General features: G+C 35.5%; 1 protein-coding gene and 1 long non-coding RNA gene across 4 annotated transcripts; both read right to left on the bottom strand.

Annotated features, from left to right (window-relative positions):
• Positions 1–350: 350 nt before the first annotated feature.
• Positions 351–4,443, bottom strand: LOC125784918 (uncharacterized). Its single transcript, XR_007427540.1, has 2 exons — positions 3,164–4,443; positions 351–1,467 (listed from the first exon to the last, which is right to left on the bottom strand). It is a non-coding gene; the product is annotated as an uncharacterized LOC125784918 (long non-coding RNA).
• A 1,643-nt stretch (positions 4,444–6,086) lies between these two features.
• On the bottom strand, positions 6,087–20,282 carry tpte (transmembrane phosphatase with tensin homology). 3 transcript variants are annotated; one of them, XM_049468992.1, is made up of 20 exons: positions 19,997–20,282; positions 19,699–19,770; positions 18,935–19,002; positions 17,529–17,606; positions 17,386–17,433; positions 16,789–16,947; positions 15,703–15,822; positions 15,051–15,150; positions 14,636–14,699; positions 14,466–14,530; positions 14,287–14,347; positions 14,118–14,199; positions 11,884–11,972; positions 9,530–9,591; positions 9,360–9,440; positions 9,171–9,276; positions 8,060–8,157; positions 7,026–7,121; positions 6,855–6,925; positions 6,087–6,620 (listed from the first exon to the last, which is right to left on the bottom strand). In XM_049468992.1, the coding sequence occupies exons 3-20, from the start codon at positions 18,982–18,984 to the stop codon at positions 6,509–6,511; spliced, it is 1,542 nt and encodes a 513-aa protein (XP_049324949.1). In that variant the 5' UTR covers positions 18,985–19,002; positions 19,699–19,770; positions 19,997–20,282; the 3' UTR covers positions 6,087–6,508. The 3 variants fall into 3 exon arrangements, with proteins under 3 accessions (XP_049324949.1, XP_049324950.1, XP_049324951.1); XM_049468993.1 differs by lacking the exon at positions 18,935–19,002; XM_049468994.1 differs by lacking the exons at positions 9,171–9,276; positions 9,360–9,440; positions 9,530–9,591.
• Positions 20,283–21,462: the final 1,180 nt, after the last annotated feature.

Consider the following 21,462-nt stretch of genomic DNA (forward strand, 5'->3'; position numbering starts at 1 on the left):
CAGTATTTTCAGTTTCCAGTAGAGGGCATTGTTAGACTTTTAGACCCTGTGGATCTTCAGTTTCTGTAATAGTAATTAAAGCTGTTAAACAGGGGTTATTTTATTGTTTGCACATGGAGTTTCTGTAGGTTCACATGTGCTTCCACCAAATGTGTAGCACCTCTAACTATCAAAATATGTTACTGTGCCTGTTTACTTTGTTGAGACCAGAAAGTTACTTCTGTGGCGAGAGGTCATGGGATTTTGGGAAAATAAAGGGAAAAGAGAAATAGGGAGACACTTAAATCAGGCCCTAAAACCCACATTTACATTTTTTGTAACAAATAGATAGAAAATACAGACACAAGCAATAACAATGAAAAACATTTATTTAGAAAGCAATTTACAAAGACATTAAACATTTTTTAAATGTGTTCAAGCCTCGTTTGAGTTAGTCAGCAGCAAGCCTTTCAAAGAAAGGAAGAAACCTTGAGAAGAACCAGACTCGAAGCAGGAACCCATACTCCTTAGGATGAAAACAGATACAAAAATAAATCTACCCAAAAAATAAATAAATAAAACACACACAACAATTTTTTTTACAAATCTATTGAACTGATAGATTACAATACTACTGTGCTAAACAAAGATGAAAATAGTTAATAATAGATTTAAATACATATAATATTAGTGTAGAAGAATATGAAAAAGTATGGATTAAAATAAATAATGTTTAAAGCATTAAAAGAAAAAAACAAAATATAATTTAATCACAAAATAGAAACATTAACAAATACATACAATTAAACAAAAAGGTAACAAGCATAAAAGAGTAATCAAAGCCATGCAAATACAAAGAATAAATGGAATAAAATTCAGCAATAAAAGCAAAAAAATATTAAAACTACAACTTAATACATGAAATAGAAAAACAGTTAATATGAACACACTAAAAGATAAATGTCAAGATATAATACATCATTTATATATGATTATTAAAGCATATAGAAATTCAACTTAGACACGGAACCCCAAATATGGGTATATGAGGACTTCAGAATGATGCATGACTGCAGTGGTCTATGGGTATCCAGTGGGTAGATGCTACATTAAGGGTGAAGAGAGACGTCTGTTTCTAAAATGAACACCAGCTTCAGCAGATGCTTAATTTGTTGTCTCTCATCTTGGCTTCATCCTCCCGAAGGTGTCTCTCGCTGGCCTGGATGTAATCGAAGAGAAGGGCATTGGACGCTCCATCACCAACACAACCTCTTCCTGAAGCTCAAACCAGTCCAGCAGCTCCCTCCAGCAAGTGGTCACTTCTCACCGCTTTGATCTGCTCTCCCTCTCCTCTCCTCCTCTTAACATCCTGGAACACTCCACTGCTGCTGATCTTCCTCTTTCGGGTGGGGATGGAGAAGGTGGAGTGGCAAGTGCTGCTGCTGGAGCTCCAGGACCCTGAAGATGCTGGGTCTTCTAGGACTGGGCCTGAATTTACAGAACAGAGAGATATGTAGATTTACTTTCACATAGTTACTGTAGTTTTGTAACAGTTTATCCAATAAAGAAGAAGATCTACAGGTCTCCATACATTTGTCTCATTAACAAACACTGGTTTTAGCTTATATGGGATCCTGGGCAAAGCCTTGTTTCAGCACCTCTCATACCATTTTATACACTACATGTATTTTTAATTAAGGTACTAAGCTAAAAATGTCAAAAAAGTAACCAAATAAATAACTTACGAGTTAGGTTCTAATCGCTTTACTGCAGAATATACACCATCATGATGAAATAATAGAATTAGTACAACAAATATTTTTTTAAACAAGCAAGCCTGGATGAAAATTTTAAGAACGACAAATATTTAAAATTAAGTAGATACAGTGCAGCATTCATTCTGACAGGTGACTTTAATTTAGTTTTAGTCTTCTGACTAAAACGTATAATAGTTTGTCACACTTTAGTCATTTAGTTATCAGTTTTAGTCAATAAAAACAAAACATTTTAGCCTACTTTTAGTCAAATAAAAAGTATGTACTACATTTATGGTTTTACTGTTTTAGATGTGTATTATTTATTGCTAATATTATATATATACATACATACAAATATGATTAACCTTTAATCTGAAGTTCTCAGAATACTAGAGGACTGACATAGCTAAGGTACCATACTAATGCATAGATAACTACATAAGGTAGTTGGGTATCTATATTTTAAGAAGTTGTTCCCAGTCATTAAGGTAAACTGCACTGCAAAGTTTTAAATTAAGGGATGAACTTAGTCTCCCTGTGTTGAAAAAGCTTCTTTTACCCGGTGAAAATAGTGACACTTCCATTACATTATACTAACATTACTTTGTTTTAAAGCAACTGACCTATAAAGATAGTGAGCCAAATTTAGGTCGAACCAAGTTTATGAAATTACACACTTCTACTGCAGTACAGATTTACAGTCTCTGCTAATTAATCCATCTCAAAACCAGAAAAAACGTAAATTATACTGGAAGGCTAGATCGTTAAATAGCTTTACGAGTTTAGGGGATGTTTTTTTCTAGACTTTTTAGCAGGGTCAACATTACAGGCTTTCAGTAGCCTAATCTTTCAATATTTAACAATTAGCTATATATTTAAAACTCCCCCAGTCCAGTAACAGCTGTGTTTATTTGGTTTCTAAAATCACTGGTTAGCTGCGGGTGTAACTTTACAGACAGCGATCTCAGTTCATAATTATGCAGCTTCACATCTTATAAAATCCTGCTCTAACCAAATATCCAGCACAACAAACCCAGCTTTAAACCCAAACAATCACTGTATAAACAGAGAGAGGAGAGAAGTTTTCTTTCAGGGTTTTCTTACAGAAACAGTGAGGGTTACAAAATAGACGGAGAGTGTTTTTTCCTCCTCCGTGTTTACTAATCCGTTACTCGTTTGTGTTGGAGTTAAGATAATATGCACACTAAGTGGGCTAACGTGTATTAATATCTTTAGTGATAGAAGAGAAAAATCTAGGGAATGAAGCCTCCATCTTACTACGCTAAAGGTTCTATCAGTATGGCGGCTTGAGTTTATGGGGTGTTTGGGGAGAGTATAACCTAAACAGCTAAGCTAGGTTAGTTAGTTCGCTAACAGAACTACTTTGTGCATAAACCGCTTTCAAAAATGTAAATACATCAGCTTACCTTTTGCTTCATGTCAAATCCACAACAAAATATATATATATTTTTTATTAAATCCAGATACAGCTCCAGTTAATCCAGTGACTGCGTCCACTGGCACAACCGCATCCCATTCATTTTAACGGAGAGATCCAACAGCAGCGAGTCCTAACCAGACCGCCGCTAATTCTGGCGCATGCGCAGACGGCCGCTAAATCTGGCGCATGCGCAGTCGGCCGCTAATTTTGGCGCATGCGCAGACGGCCGCTAATTTTGGCGCATGCGCAGACGGCCGCTAATTCTGGCGCATGCGCAGACGGCCGCTAAATCTGGCGCATGCGCAGACGGCCGCTAATTCTGGCGCATGCGCAGACGGCCGCTAATTCTGGCGCATGCGCAGACGGCCGCTAATTCTGGCGCATGCGCAGACGGCCGCTAATTCTGGCGCATGCGCAGACGGCCGCTAATTTTGGCGCATGCGCAGACGGCCGCTAATTCTGGCGCATGCGCAGACGGCCGCTAATTCTGGCGCATGCGCAGACGGCCGCTAATTCTGGCGCATGCGCAGACGGCCGCTAATTTTGGCGCATGCGCAGACGGCCGCTAATTCTGGCGCATGCGCAGTCGGCCGCTAATTTTGGCGCATGCGCAGACGGCCGCTAATTCTGGCGCATGCGCAGACGGCCGCTAATTCTGGCGCCCCCCCCTTATTATTTTATTATTATTATTATTTTTTTGTCTATTTATTTTTAAATTGCTAATTTAAATCTAAATTAATCAAATGAGTTTTGGTAAAATGAGAGTTGACTTTTTAACATTAACCAGTTACCATACTTTAGTTCAGTATTAATTATGAGGCTAGAAGTTAAATATCTACAAAATCCCCTCAGGATTAGACCGGAGAACCGAGAGGCGCTCTTTCAGTCCTGTCAGGTATTTTAACTAGCGTTAGCTAACTGGCTGTTTCAGCTCTCGGTGAAGCGCGATCTTATTACTGAACTACAGCGTGGTTTAAAAGCAGCTGCTGATTGAGAAAAACACCCTGTGCTGGGAGAGGAGCTCGTGAAGCAGCTCTTAAACAGCGCTGGGTGTTTTGTTTCTGAACGAGCAGCTGCTGCAGGTAATCGGGCTAACTGTAGCTAATTAGCTTAGCCAGCTATCCTCCACTCGCTAGCTCGCTAGCGTTAGCTATCTTACAGCGTCATTCGCCATTAACACGCTTTAAATAGTCTTACCACGCTGTAGCTTAGTATTATAAGAAGACCGCGCTTCACCGAGAGCTGAAACAGTCAGCTAGCTAAATTACTCACCGGGACTGAAAGAGCTCCTCCGCGCCACTATACTCTAATCCAGCAGGGTAATCACTACTGGTGCTGGAGGCCCACCGCTCCGCCTGTTTTAGTGCCGCTGTTTTAAGACTGAGAGGCTTTTAATGAAAACAGAGTAAAGCGGAAACACAGTAAAGAGCAGCGCAGCGGACCTTCAGCACCAGTGTGAAGAAATACTACATTATTTGACCCAACATTAATGGTTGTTCCCCATAAATTACAGCGAGGATTTAAAGTGCTGCAGACTCCCTGAAGATCCCGAAGAAAAGGACGACCGTCTTGTTGTTACTGATTGAATCAGGGGAGCCACGACCATTCAAAACTAAGTGTGGGGGTTGCTGTGCCCGAGATGTTTTTTTTTATAATTATTTATTTATTTATTTATTTATATTTTACTGGCACGCGTATGTATTTCAGAGTAGGTATAATAATTTACTATGAACAGTTATATTAAAATAATGTTGTTATATTAAATCTCAGACCCCCCTCCCCTCTTTTCCATTGCCTTTGGTTTCTTCCAAAAGTCACAGCTGAGCTGCTGATGAGATTATGGATGGTGCGTTAGTATAGCTTGTCAAACACATTTCTAAACGTGGAAAATTGAACAGCACGCTTAATTATTAGTAACTTAACTATTAGTCTGCTGTATTTTAGATGTGTTATTTTGAGATTATTTATTGCTAACGTTTATTAAAACAACCTTTATGTTTTGTTATATTTAAATTATGCTTAACATTCAAATGTTTTAAAGCAACTGATATATAAAGATAGTGAGACAAATAAAGACAAGTTTCTAAAAATACACTTCTACTCCAGTACAAAATTGAAAAAATAAAAGCTCAAGGCCAGCAAAAAAAAAAAAAAAAAACATACATTATACTTGTTAAACAGCTCTTGATCAGCAAAGGGATTTTTTTCCTCGATCAGCTGGCCTCGACCTGGACGTCTTAGCAGGGAGAACATTAATGGCTTTTAGTATCCTAGTCTTTCAATACTTAACGACTAGCTATATAGTTTACTTTATACGAATAAGGGTCTCTGAATGCCAGTGCTGAGACACTGATGTGAACATTTGGTAAGGCTTAAGAAAACATTAGGGGAAAAAAAAAGTGAAACCAAGCACTGAAATGTGATTGTATCATAAAAGGTTTATATATTATTATTCCATTTTTTTTTACAAATTAAACATTAAGAAAAATAACCAAAACAGAACTCTTAACATAAGCATTTTTGTCTTTAATATTTATATTATATTTTAATATATCCATTTGTACTAACAGCAGCCTAATATAGTGTATATCAGTTCTAGTTCTAATTAAAGTTTGTGTTTATAAAGTTTGTGTACTACACAATTACATAGTACATTATTTTATTTACTATTATAAAAGGTGAACATTTGAGATTTGATTTTAAACCTTCTATATCAGAATGGCATCAACAGAGCTTCTGAAAAAGGTCACCTCTAAAACTGCTGATTCTAAAGAGTTTAGAGTTGCATGCCCACCTGTCAGACCAGACTTTTTACTTTAAAACAAGTCACTCAGATCTATCCTTAAAAACAATTGCAGAAATTCAGCAACCCAGATCAGTTGTTAATTCAAAAGAGAGACAGACAAGTGTTACAGAGACATGAGTATTTATTTCAATACATGTGTACTACAAAAATACGTTTCTGCACACATAACCATAGATCATTTCACAGTGGTAGTGGGGACAGCCTTGATTGCTTTATTTGATGTACACTCAAGCTTAAAGAGCAAGATTTACATTTTGGAGGCATAATATGCTAAACTGACACAAACATGTCTTCATTTCAAGAAAAAAACCTATGACAAACAAATGCATAATATTGTAGTGTATGCACGGCTCAGTAAAAAGCTCTTGCAGTGAAGATGGGGGATGGACATAAAACTGAGGTTATATAGCTATAGCTTTAGGGGCACAATATGCCCGAAGCCAATCCCTAAACATCAAACACCTTTTATAAGTGTGTAAAAACCTACATTAGAGCAAAGATTTAGACACAAGCAAGTGTTGTCTGCTACATAAGTGCAGGGTCACTGAAAGACACGGTCACACCAAAGTCCTCCTTGTAGATGTCCCAGGTTTTGGACTTATGTGGGTTGTCCAGTTCCTCCCTTGACAGATAGAGCCTGTTTTGGGACCAAAGCATTATAGATTGCATTAAAGCAGCAGTCCATATAACTTTTCTTTTACATTAAAAGCAGTAATGTTACTAAATTGAGAGGGGACAACATATCAAAATATTCTAATAAATGAATTGAATGGCCTGGCATTTTTATATATAAAATCTATAACCACAGTGGTCTGGTAGGTAAACACAGCCAGTGTCTGCTTCTGAGAACAATGGACAACAAAAACCTCACCTGTTGTTCTCTACAAATGAAGTGTTGAACCAGAAATAGAAAGGGCAGTCCTCATACCCCTTTGGAAGACCCTGGGCATAGAGAACAATAGAGAAAAAACATTTTGCCAAACAACTGGAAAATTGTATGTCCATAAAATCATTCTTACGTTACAATAGATTGGGAACTTACAGCACTGGATTCAAACATGACCTTAACATCACCACAAACCACTGGCCCTTCCTGTAAGCTGATCACCACAGCATTGTTTTCAGTATCTGGGAACAGCTGGTAAAATATGAGAACATAGTATATGAGCAAACAGTAAAATAAACATAAGACAAACATCTGAAAGACCTTTTCCAACAATTACATTGTGATTTATGTCTTTAGTGGGCTGCTACTGTCTTTAAAAGGTTCAATATAATGAGCTTATTGAGTATTTAAAAGTTGTTCTTTGATACATAAATTGTACATATTTAAAGTATGATTTGGATTTAAGATGATACTGATTCACAAACGCTTTCACTAGTGTATTTATGTACAAAATCTTTTAATAGTGTATGTAAGGCTGTTTTTTTTCACACTATAGTTTGTTTGCTCTGGTCCAAGTCAGGCAATTAATTGATGCTCTTGAAGCATTTCCCTCATTGTTTGTTGTTTTAACAGAGGAAAAAAAATGAAGCTCACCAAAATGAGTCACAACAATCTTTGTAATCTCTTTGGTTGTTGGTCAGAGCTGTCTTGGCTGGGAGCAAGAAAGTAAACTGATTTCTGTGCAGTTTAACATGGAGCCACAGAAGAGGTGGCATAATTCACATCTTAAAGAGTATGCATGACAGATGGGTTGGATCAAGGTCAGATCATGTTCTTGCACAAACCAACCAATTCAGAGTACATTTTATACTAGACCGAAGACCAACAGTTCTCAGCAGTCTTATTGCAGTTGTGATTACTGTACACACCCATGTCCAAACAAACAGCATGAAAATGAACAGTTTAATTTGACAAATTTAAAAAAGTAGGTGTGAATCACCCTAAACTACTAAATCATTTAGGGGTTGTGGGATTAGCCCACTTTACATGTCTGTTCTGGATATGCCATATAGCTCTGGTTTTAATTAGGATGGTTCACAGATTTTCACTTTCATGTACTGAAACTACATTTGACTATGAGAAAGTAAATACAGTTTTATACTGTAGAAAACCTTTAAAAGTTAGCTTACCCTACAGTTTGTCTGTGTGGCACAGACACACTGGAACACCTGCTCTCTTTTCACTATGATCCGCACCTTCAGATCACTGCCATTGCCCTTTCCCACACCTGCACAACAAACACAGCAATGCCCAGGAGCATTAAAACCAATTCCTCCACAACAGTGCAGTCACTCTGAAAGGACCAGACTGACTGCAGATTTTAATTGGAACTACACAGGAACAGCCCTTAAATATACACTGCCCCCCAAAGTACTTAGTGATATAATAAGTGAGTCTCATTTCTTTATTTCTGCTTAAGATGTGAAAATAAATTGGGTTTGACATTAAAAGATGAATAGAAGACAAAAGGTCAACATTTCAGCTTTTATTTTCAGGTATTTGGATCTGGTATACAGTTTAAAAGATAGCACCTTTTATTTGAACTCACCAATTTGTCTTCAATATTAATCTTTTATTGATGTTTTTGTTACACCCAAATGTTTTCAGTGTAGAGCATTAAAAAGTGATTGGCCTAACTGTTCCAATACTTTTGGAAAGGAGTGCAGACATACAGCTCTGGAAAAAAATAAGAGACCACTAAAAATGATTAGTTTCTTTGATTTTACCAAATTGAAAACCTCTGGAATATAATCAAGAGGAAGATGGATGATCTCAAGCCATCAAACCAAACTGAACTGCTTGAATTATTTTTGCACCAGGAGTGGCCTAAAGTTATCAAAAAGCAGTGTGTAAGGCAGGTGGAGGAGAACATGCCAAGATGCATGAAAACCAATTTTTTTCAGAGCTGTATGTTTAACTACTTGGTCTTATCCTTCAACTGATTGGATATAAATAAAAATCCATAGCAAAATTCTTTTATATGTGGATTTCCTACATCTGTTTGCCAGTGTGAATGCACTGAGTAGCACTGGCAGAGCAGCACAAAAAAAATTGAGAGCATGTGTGCTGTTTAACAGAAAGGGTCATTCATATCAGATCAAACAGTCATTAATGAGACTTGTAATGTGAACACAGCCAATGACACTGGTAAAAATATTTTATATAATATTTTATTGTGTGTATAATTCTATTAGAATTCTGGTATTGAACTATATACAAATAATGAGTATATACATTTACCTGCGATTGAGTGAATGCGCATGCTCTTAATTTTCAGGCTCTGTGGAGGAGGCAGCTGCCGGTTATACTTGTTCTTCATGATCTCATAGTACCCAACGTACCTGCTCTACAGTTACAGGAAAAGAACCTGTCAAACTCTCCTTCAGTGGAAACAGTCACAGTCTGAACACCGAAGTCAACACGACTCACCTGAGATGGAGTTTCGACACCCTGAAACTTTGAGCTCATGCTTTTATCTGTGCGTCTCTCCCCAAAGTAATCCAGGCTGTCCTGCAGAGCACAGCCAAAACTAAAGGAGCAGTTCTGACACTCTGAATATATACATACACATTCACCTCACCTCAGGAGAAATACAGTACCTGCGCACTCTCAAACTGATCGCTGTCAATCAACCATGTACACACCATCGTACCCGTGCGCCCTGTTGTAACAGAAAAAACAGTTCTCAAGCTGACTTGATTCGAAATGCTCAATGGCCCTTCTCAAATATTACATTACAAACACATTTTCTTTTAACTTAAATTCAGCTTGTCAGCCATTGTGTGTTTGTTTCTTTAGTCTGGCACCCCTGCCGTCTATGAGACTACATACGTAAGAAGAAGAGGACAGCCGGGCATAAGCATAAACAGTGTACAATATGAGAACACGAGTGCAATATGAGACATCATAACATTTAATGTAGTTAAACAGGTTTAAACTGATTGTGCTTTTCGTATACTGAAGGATTTGCCCTGAAGACTATCGTATTATAACTAACTTTTTCAATCATAAATGTGGTATCACCTCTGTGTAATTTTATTCACTCCAAATCTGAAAATTCAGCCTCTAGGTTCAAAATTTACTAAACCTCATGCAATTATTAAAATATCTTAAAATTGTACAACATTCTACATCTATAGTAGGTACAAAATAACTTTGGCTCATTGTTAAATAATATTTACTTTCATGAAAATATATTTATGTTTACAAAACATGAGTATTTCTGATGGATTCCTCCCAGTTTCTGAGATATCAACACAACAGGTTCCAACAGATTGTTTGGCCTGAGTCGGGCTTGTGTACAGTTTTATGATTGGCTGCATAGTTTGTGTCAAATAATTAAACAAAATATTTCACATATAAAATAATGGGGTACAAAGTTTTGTCACAATCTAACAATGATACAAATACACTAGTAACTCCCAACTAACCACATGGGTTACCAGAGTAACCACTCGACAACCACCTTAAAAACCCTAGCAACACATCTGAAATATTACAGTAGCCATGTAGCAGCACCTTATTAGGATGTGGAAACAATTTCAGCAGTGAATATTATTAGTACTGCATCTTTAACACTGAATTTCACAACTGTGTTGTGTGTCCATGGGTTGGTTTCCCAAACAGAGATTAAGCCTTTAATTTGTAGCAGAGATGGAGAAACAATAAAAACAATAAGACAGTAAAAATAATCAAAATCTTGTTTAAATACTTTTGCTAGTTTTAGTTTCCTCACTGTTTCCCCTGATTGTTGCAGTCACCAGGATAATCATGTGTGAACTTCATACCTAAATTCTTACACACCTGCCTAAAACAACTCAGAGTTGTGCAATCTCAAACAGAATTGGTTTAGGTTTCTTCAGGTTTATGACCCCGTGTGATACTTCTCTATAAAAAGTACAAAAGTACAGACTGTAGCTATGCAACAAATGGTTTTCTGCTTTTATGGAGAGTAAAATACTGGTCACACAATTCAAGTCAATTCGGAAGCAAATCTATTTGAGATGACTAACTGCAGTAAGAAGTGACTGCATATTGATTTTTGCCCAGGACTAACAAAGTGGCTACAGGTGTCCAGCAGCTGTATCACCCACAGAGTTAAACTGCAAACTTCAGACACCCAACGTAAGCCCTATTGCGAAGGGATTAGTTTTATCTGTGGAGGTGGAGTAATGCATTTTTACTTCATTACATCAGGAAAATACAGTATACTTTGCATAAATGACTCAGATGGGAGCAGCTAATAATTTTACGTATTGCATTTCACCACCAAAAACATGTAATAAGAATATATTATAACCAACTTACAGTAAATACAAAAATACAGTAACATGTTCATAACAAACAGGTCTGGAAAAAATAGAGACCACTTCAGTTTCTGAATCAGTTTCTCTGATTTTGCCATTTATAGGTTTATGTTTGAGTAAAATAACCATTGCTGTTTTATTCTAAAAACTATGGACAACTTTTCTCCCAAATTCCAAATACAAATATTTTAATTTAGAGCATTTATTTGCAGAAAATTATAACAAGCTGAAATAACAGAAAAGATGCAACGTTTGAATTTGACTACTGTACAAAGCATACACCTGAGTTTTGCTATACCCTGACATATCCGTGCCATGACAAAAAAACTTAACTCTTCTGCAATGCTCCCATACCTCAGAAAACCCACAACACTATTTACATGTATATTGTTGAATATTTACAAACATTTCAAATTGCATAGGATTAATGACTGACATTTAGACGTTAATAATATCACAGAGAATGATATCTGTTAATAATTACAATACCCCACCTCCTCAGCTAAAATAAATAAGTGAATCCAGTTTAGATAGGGCTTTAGACATCCAGCTGAACAACTATTGTGATAGGTTAACCTAAAAATCAAATCAAATACATATAGAAAACATTGATGATGTCTTTAAATCAGTGAAAACTTCAGCATCACCTTTGCCTCCTTTGCAGTGGATGGCAATGACGTTGCTCTGATCTGCAGCCATCCATTCCCTCACACTGGCAGTGTAGTTCAACATGTCACTGAGAACACAGTAACACAAAGTTCAATATGTGAATTAGGTTCTTTGCCCAAACCCGACCCAAGGTCCGACCTGGCTCAAGCCAAGCCATTATTTTTATTTAATATAAAGCTATGAATCACAATGTAGCAGAAACAAATCAAACTGTGTTTTAAAAAAAGTTGCACAAGTGCAAAGTGCACACTCCACTTAACTTGCAGCGTTGTGTAGTGCAGTGCAAAAAGCCTTATTAATTATTTTGTTTGTGTGTTTGCACATAGACTATAAGCACAATATTAAATTTATTAAATATTAAAAATTAAATATTATTTTCTTTTCTTAAACCATGTTAAATTATACTAAATTAGAGGAAAGTCATTTAGACATCATTCTTCTAGCCTAATGTTTAGGCCTTTGAATCATTGTTTGCATTGTTCTTGTTATAATCTTTTTGGAGAAAGTATTTTTTTTTTCTTAAATAATAGGTCTTCTTCAGTGTTGCAATGTTAATTAACATTATTCTGAACAGATTTTGCTCATTCTAAACAGCACGAATTTTTTTTTTTTTTTTAAAGCGCAGTTTTAATGCTCTACTTACTCAAAAAAATGTTAGGTTTAATTCAGGCTTTGGCTCAAAATGACAGTGTATGGGGCAGGTTGGGTCGAGCTCTAATGTGAATCCTTATACTGCATTCCATCTGAACTAGGAATTCAGAACTGGGTATTTCCAAGTTCCAAGTAGGACTTTTCAACTGGAATAACCCCACAAGTTCAAAACGCAAGATGGCTTCACCAAACATCAACAGTAGTAAAAGCAGTAGTATTTTACGTTTCATTAGCACGTCTAGCTGTTCAGGTTTCCATTGTGTGTGAATGTGCGTCTGGTATCGCTGACAATGCAAAAATGTATAACCTGGGACAAAAAATGTGGGACATATTTTGGTTACATTTGTTATAAAACACTAGTACATGATTAACAAACAAGCTGTAGTAAACATCAAAGTCTTTAGCTAACTTTTTCCCCTTATTTCACAATTCCCTCAATTGTGAAATAAGAAAACAAGGGATACAATATGTATACACATGTAGACTACAAATAGTGTTAACCTATTAATTTCAATTATTTTCCATTCTTTTTCTATGCTTTCGCCTCAAATTTATGTGTTAAAGTTAATGTGTTTAAAACATCAGTGTATACAAGAATGTATATCAAAACTGATTATAGTAGGCCTATATTTACATTAAATGTATTTAAATAAAAAACAACATTTATTTAAGCAATGCTGACACACAATCTTCAATAATAAAATATGTGTCAAATCCTGGGAGCTCCATAGTGTAGGGCTAAATTACTTCACTCTGTGTTGATGTATTCATCAGCTCAGGCCCATTCCAAACACTGATAAACATTTCTACAGTGATTTATAGTTTTTTTTTTTACAAATTATAAATAAACTAATTTGGCAGATATGTGGTTGTCGTGGAACATGTTGGCTGAGATTTGTATATTGTGTAGATTTAAAATGCATCTGTTTAGATCTTGCCTTTTTGCCACACTACTGGTCATTTATTTGCATATATAACCAATATGCTTCCCAAAGAGAGGAAGAGAGCAAGAGCTTAATTACAGCATAAACACACACTTTTTCTCTGTGAATTTACAGTTATATCCCATCTGAAACTCTAATCAGATTAGGACCACACACAGCCAGCTTGCTTATGCAAAGTGCTAAGTAAAAATCGCCTAAACATCAAATTATTTATAAATAGCTTTTCTCAGTCGATAAACAGGGTCAATAAATGGAAACGCAAAGATTTGTAGAGTAAATTTCTTTGACTTTCTGGGTATTTTTATTTTTCCAAAACTTATCCAGACCTTGAAATGACTATTTTCAAATTGCATGACTTCTCCAGGTTTTTCATGACCCTTTTCCACAGTGCTTCATATACACCTCAATTATAACTAGGTATGTACAGGTGCTAGTTTTACTAATAGGGTAAGTTATGAGATGTTTTTGAAACATTTTTGACATATTTTGTACAGTTATTTTAACAGAACGTTGTCTACTCAGGTGTGAAGTTATTTCCAGCTCCAACATTAAAGCTAAGTGGAACACAGCATTAGCGGCAGAAGAAGCCTTTGTGTAAAGTGCTGCTCGTTACTTACTCTAATGACGGCACGTTATGGTCGTCAATCATCACTCGCTGCACTCTGTAATGGAACAACAGTGGATCGTAGCCTTTTTCACCTGAAACAAGACCAAAACTATGCTCAGCACCACTCATTTAGTGAGTTTCTCCAGCAATATAATATAATATGATATGATCTAACTTACTGCAGAGATTGTAAACTCTGTAATGATCTGGATGCTTTGTGTCCAGAAATCTGGCAACTTCCTAAATAGAGAAAATTGTAGCATTGTTACATAAACTGTTTAAATCAATTATTTAGCTAAAATAATTGCCTTCTACAGACTTCTCAGTTTTATTTTATTTTCTTAAACGTTTAGCTTACTTTTATGGGATTCCTGTAGAGTGCCTGCTTTCCAGATGAGGGAAAAGACATGGCAATAACTCTGTCTGAGAAAGGAAATAGAAAAACAAACATTATTAACTATTAGAACTCAAACCATAAGCAGAAAATCTAGATAAAAAAAAAAAGATTACATAATTAAGCATCCCAACCTGTGACATAAGTAAGATCCAAATCAAATCCATCCTTTTGGTACCGTCTTTTGTTCTCGGACACCTGCAAGATTCACAAATACCACAAATCAGCATACAAACAGTGACCTGGGTGTATTTTAAAAGTTTTGATAGATTTTAATAATAATAAAGTATACATTATTTTCCAATCTATCTCTCTCTCTCTCTCTCTCTCTCTCTCTCTCTCTCTCTCTCTCTCTATATATATATATATATATATATATATATATATATATATATATATATATATATATATATATTAAAATGTATATTTTTTTATTTAATACACTTTTAATCATGACAAAATAATTAAACTGTAATTAAGTTTAAAATTTCATTAGCAATAAAAGAATGATTACGAGAAAAAGAGGCCAACACTCATTTAGATCCTCACCATTCTTCTAGTGACTTTCTCCAGCTCTTTCTTCTGAGAGGCCAGACGGAAGAAACGCACCAGAATAACTATCCTCAAAGCCCTCAGGAAGCTCACCACCCTGTTAATGAGAGCAAATCACATGATTAGCTGAGAAAGAAGAACATCTACATTAATAGTTTACCACATCATCTTAACACAGCATTTGTTCTTTGCATAGTCTGATAATTTATTGATGAATGGATATTAAAAACAGTTTATTGGAGCTGTAATGAAACATTGAAAAAAATTCCTGTAATACAAAATCTGTTACAACCTAAATCAACACTTATACTTACCTATACTAAACACTTGTGTAACATCCAAGAAAAACCTATATAAAAAAAAACTAAAATCTAAAAACTCTGATCTTAACATTTGAAAATGAACAGGCTTCTTACTACATCAATACTGTATTGATATACAGTATTGTACTAATTTAATAAATGAATGTTGCACCACTATCTACATGATGTTAACAATTATCACTCTACAGAACGCTGCTTTAATGATTAACAAACAATATATATATATATATATATATATATATATATATATTGTGGACCCCCCCCCCCCCCCCCCCCCGATAATTTCATCAATGCAACATTGGACATACAATATACCTAAACTGTACCTGGGAATAAGTTTGGTTCCTGAGAAGTTTGAGAACGTATAGATCATGGTCACAATCAGAGTGATGACAACAATGCAGGCATCCATGATGTTCAACTTGGAGCTGAAGTACACCTTGAATCTGAAACACACAGTGAAGAAAGCTCGCCAACATTTAGCAGCATCATTGTTTCAGAGCAAAACAGTGAACGCTGTTACTAGACAACGTAACTTTGATGTAGCTGAAAAAAACCTCTTGTAAAACAGCACATTACTGCATACGTAGTCATATTTGGGTGTCCACATGCTTCTTTCACTTGTGATGGTCTTTGCTGGTTCTGCCTAACTGTCAACTGCAAGTGTAATACATGCTTTGATCCAAAAGTAAGGAGTTTATACATCTGGAAAGGCTTATAAATACAAAACAAAAGAGAAAGAAGCATATAGTCTGCTGTGGAAACATTACAGGATTTTACAAAAATATGATAATGCAGTACTAAAAAAAAAAAAAAAAAAAATCACTAGGGTTATCTTGACCACTTCACCAAAGTTACAGAGTAAAACTTTCTGAATTAGTCATGCATTACTTGGGTAATTAAGAATGGATTATAATAAGATGATGATATGCATTAATTTTATATGCTTATAAACAAAGAAGAAACAGTCCACAAACAACTGTTTTGACTATCTACATTTCTATTAAGAGAAAAAAACATTCTATAGATAAATCTTAAAAAGGCACAACCAAGCATTACATTTCCTTTTCCTGTGCAGAACTGGGTCAATGTAAATGCCTCCAAGAACTGTTGCACAAATTCAATACTCTGGTCAAACAGGAAACTGCTGCCAGAACAGCACTTCCTGCCACAAGCATAAAAAGACCAGCATAAAAAAGACCAACATGCATGTACAAGTACAAATAATATTATCTGATAAAACGACCCCTCTTTCTTGTGAAGCATTAAATGACTGGCTATACAAATCTCCAGATCTGTAACACAGGTATATAAATTAAGATGATTTATATCTTGCAAATTCACCAGCTCATCAGAGCTATTATGACAAGAGCTAGCTAAAAAATGCATTTGTTGTACAGTCTCTTACTAACCCTTCTACATAGACCCTCAGCAGCACATCAATGATGAAGAAGAAGGAGATGACCAGTGAGATGGCCTCCAGAGGGGTTCTCACTTCAGTTTGGTCTTGCAGGGAGAGGTCAACAATCACCAAAGCAATGTCCAGTATGATGAGCACTACTCCAAAGACCCTGAGTTAGACAGAAGGGAAAGGGAATGTGCCAATTAATCCTGTTTTACAAATGAAAATATACACATTTCACAATGTACAGCAAAAAATTTGTTTACACTAATACAAGTGTCAACGAAATAAGAAAAAATAAGAGTATCTTATCTCTTAAAAGTTTTAACCTTCATAATTTGTTTAAAAAAACAAAGTGTTTGCATTAAGTGTTCGTAATGATTTCATATTTTAATTCCTTTATTTCATTTCTTAACTGTACTTCAGAACAAAAGAATCAGAAAAAAACTGATAGAAAAAAAAATCAACTTAAGCAACTGTTTCAGCAATTAATATTTATTTACCCTATATGATTAATCCTAGTTTAAACTGTTTGATCAGTTAGACAGAAATATAAACATGTCACTGACCCATAAAATAACTCAAGTTAGTGAATATTTAAACTCACCGAAAGCCAAATGACATCACAAAAGGAGCAATTCTTTTCCTGGTGCGACTGCAAGACAAACCGAAGACATTGAGTAAAAAATCTGACTCATTGCATTTGTTCTATTCTATATTGTTTTAGTTGATGGGTGGGTGAGTTCTTACTAATAAAATGTGTCTGGTTCCTCATTTCCCTCTTTGCCATCATCAATCTGCACTTGAGCTTCTTCCATTGTACCGTTTCTTCACCAAAAAAGAAAAGAAAAAACAAAAGCAATATAGCACAAGAGAAAGAGAGAGAGAGAGAGAGAGAGAAAGAAAGTTTTAGTAACTCTTTATACTTGTACACTTGTCCAAAAGTATCTAGACAATATTTTCCTATATAATGCACCTACATAATTAATCAGATTTTTTCATCACAGTAGAAGGTTTCGAGATAAACATAACAAAGCTCTGTGAAAACACCTTGAACTACACAAATCCCAAACTGCTTAGCCCACATGCATCAACAGAGGGACTGCAGACTCTTTTAATTTGACTGTGCTAGCTAACAAGGCTGGAGGTTGGGGGGGGGGGGGGGGGCAGGGGTTGGATCACGTTTCATCCAACACCTCTATGATGAACTGGTGTGGTGTACCTATCCAGAACTGATCGTCCAGCATCTGTACCTGCCCTCAGAAATACCAACTACTAATCTGCTAAATTTAAAGTTTAATTAGCAGCTTCTTATTCAAACAATTAGACATACAGAGTAGTTGGAAACAGCCCAGAACCCCAGCAGACTTAACAAGTAAAGAAGTCCATTCAGTGAAGAATCACCACCTACTGTGACACTTTATGATTTGAAAAAAAAAAAAAAACAATGTAATGTACACTGACATGCCAAAAATCTTGGAATAACAGTATCTAAATTGCTCACAAAGCATAACCACCTCATGGTACAGCTTGGAAATGCCCACATTCATATATTTTGATTGAGAATTATTATCTTGTGAGTAAGGCTTATATTTCTGAAGCTGGGTGGTGATTTAACTTTCCTCAATCCACACATTTCTGTGTGTGTACTGGAAATACATTATAGGGGGCATCACCACCCAGGGTGGACAGCACAGTGGATAATAATGGTTGTGACTGGTGACAACTGGCTAGAAATACAAACTAGTCCATGCAAACAGACAAACTAGCTCCAACTGCATGACCTGTGGCATGTCAATGTAAACTTACAGTATAAACACTTACTTCCCAAACAACCAGCCTACTCCCAAGCTTTGGCATGCCATAATCACAGTTCTATTTTCTATCCTTAATCAGGGACAATGTTATGTATGTAATTATTAGTTGCGGAAAATATGAAACAAATCACTGATTTGATTTAAGTGCAATGCAAAATGCATTAAAAAAATGCATGGCGGTATGTGGTGTAAATTTTGTATTTGTTTATAGAAGAGCAAACTTGTGATAATATGGAGTGTAAAGCTGATTGGACTGCCAAAGTGCTGCTGGAACTATAAGGGTAAAGGTCGCAAGTGCTGGTGAAGTTCAAGTCTTTTAACTGGATGTTATTCACTCACCCATTAACGTCTTTGGAATCCAACCCAGGGTTAAAATGCACTGATGTCATTTCTAAGAGATATTTTTTCTGTTCCACAAGAGGAAAAACAGCTGTTATGTCTGATTATTATGGAAGCACATTTCTACCACTTGGAAAAAATAAGGGTCCTCCACTTATAATTATAGATAGTAAGTAATAATTGTGAGATACTAAGTCATATTTCATAGTTATGAGATATATAGTCATAATAAGATACCGAGTCATACTTCTGGGACACTGAGACAATGTATCTAGTAAGTCATAAATATAAGATACTAGGTCAGTTATGAGATACTAGTCATAGTTATGAGCCCCCAGACTTACCATCTCATATTTATGAATTAGCGTCTCATTATTATGACTTAGCATCTCATAAGTATGACAGTATCAAAATTATGACTTAGTATCTCAAAATTATGACTTAATATCTCTCGCAATAATGACATAGCACCTCATAAGTATGATAGTATCTCAGAAGTATGACTTAGCATCTCAAAATTATAACTTAGTATCTCAAAACTATGACTTTTTTTTTTCAAAGCAGTGGAAATGGGCTTCCACAGACTCTGAATGTATTAAACTGTCTCAAAGGAAAAAAAATGGACTGGAAAAGAAACACCAATAGATGTATGTATACCCTAACTACCCACTTTGCTGGTTCCCCCCAAAAAATATCAAGCAAAATGTTCAAAGTTGAACTGAAACGAGGAGAAAACGAGTTTTTAAACCTGTGAAAGGCTTTACCTGTTAGACTGTTCAGATCTGGGCTTGTGTTACTCAGGAATTCAACAAAAGAAGCTTCAAATATCTCTGGGCCTAAAGAGAAAAAAAAACAATAATAAACACAGGCTACAGGTTTTTACATCATGTTACAAAGCAAAAGTCTCCAAATGTAGTTAAAGTTACATGTTAAAGCAAACAGTTCGCACCAAACCACCTCAAAAACGCTGTGAACGTTTGTAAAATGACTTCAGCATTAAAAACTGTAACATTTTAGTAAGTACACACTGGATAAACGGTGCTACTGCACGCTGATACAAACCACACAGCATCCGCGGAAGGTTACAGCCTTTTTTTCTCCTTTTCCTGCTCTTTCTTTCAGCTCTTCTGTCTTCTATTCACCAACAAGAGTAAGTCTTTCCACAGTCTCGCATTCCGCTGCGCTTTATTTCACTCTGGCGTTATTTCATCGTTGTCTGTGCGATGTTCGGAAAGTCTCGTGACTCAGAGAAACTAAGGAAAACGGTTCAAAGGTTCACAGCGTTACTTTCTTCCTTCTGTCCACAACTCATCCGCCCATTCCCTGCTAACGTAGCGGATTTTAACTTCCCCCAGCTGTTAAACTGAACCAGACCACAGAGCTCTCTCCCTCCGCCTTCGGCTCACATTTCTCATAAGGAGCAATGTGTCAGAGACCCACACTGAAAAAAGAGAACTGAGGGACCAACTTTTAAATTAAATTAAATATTTTTGTTTTAACCCTCTAAGGAATAAAAAAATAAAAAATAATAGAAAATTAACCTTGTTGTTTTATTCTATAAACTACGGACATTTTCCCATTTCTCCAAACAAAAATATTGTAATTTAGAGCATTTATTTGCAGAAAATGAGAAATGTCTGAAATAACAAAAAAGATGCAGAGCATATTCATAAACTTTTAATAGTTCAGAAATCAATATCGAATAACCCTGGATTTTAATCACAGTTACATGCATCTTGGCATGTTCTCCTTGTCCAGTCTTACACACTGCTTTTGGATAACTTTATGTCACTCCTGGTGCAAAAATTCAAGCAGTTCAGCTTGATTAGATGGCTTGTGATCATCCATCTTTCTCTTGATTATATTCCAGAGGTTTTTTAACTTGGTAAAATCAAAGAAACTCATAATTTTAAGTGGTCTCTTATTTTTTTTCTCCATATATTATATATATATATATATATATATATATATATATATATATATATATATATATATATATATATATATATGGACATTTATGGAAATAATAAATTGCTTCGCATATTGGTTCAATACAGGACACAATAATTAATTGTCAAATAAAGGATGTTCTGCATTTTACAGGATAGGTGGCAACCCTAGCATGAATTATATCTAGTGGGAGGATTTTCTCTTTGAGATTTTTTTTATTTTTTTATTTTGATAACAAGCTGATTAATTGAATAAAACACATTGCTTTAGTAAGCTTACACATTAATACAGTATATAAAATATATATATTTTTACATATTCTTGTACATATACATATTTTTATTTATGACCCACTTGTATGCCTCATTGTATTGGAGGTATTCCTGGTAAAATTATATTAAAAGTAAAACAAAATAAATACATGCATAACAAATAAGGTATGGCATGAAATGGTTTGGAATGGTGTAATAGCCAAATGATGGTTTGTTGACTGAGAGCAACATCATGCCATAGATGGTTAAATCAAGCTAATGAGTTAGAATAACACTCTATAGAATAGTTTGGATGATGTTTGGGAA

Source organism: Astyanax mexicanus, chromosome 20, assembly GCF_023375975.1.
Source record: "Astyanax mexicanus isolate ESR-SI-001 chromosome 20, AstMex3_surface, whole genome shotgun sequence".
NCBI lineage: Eukaryota > Metazoa > Chordata > Actinopteri > Characiformes > Acestrorhamphidae > Astyanax > Astyanax mexicanus.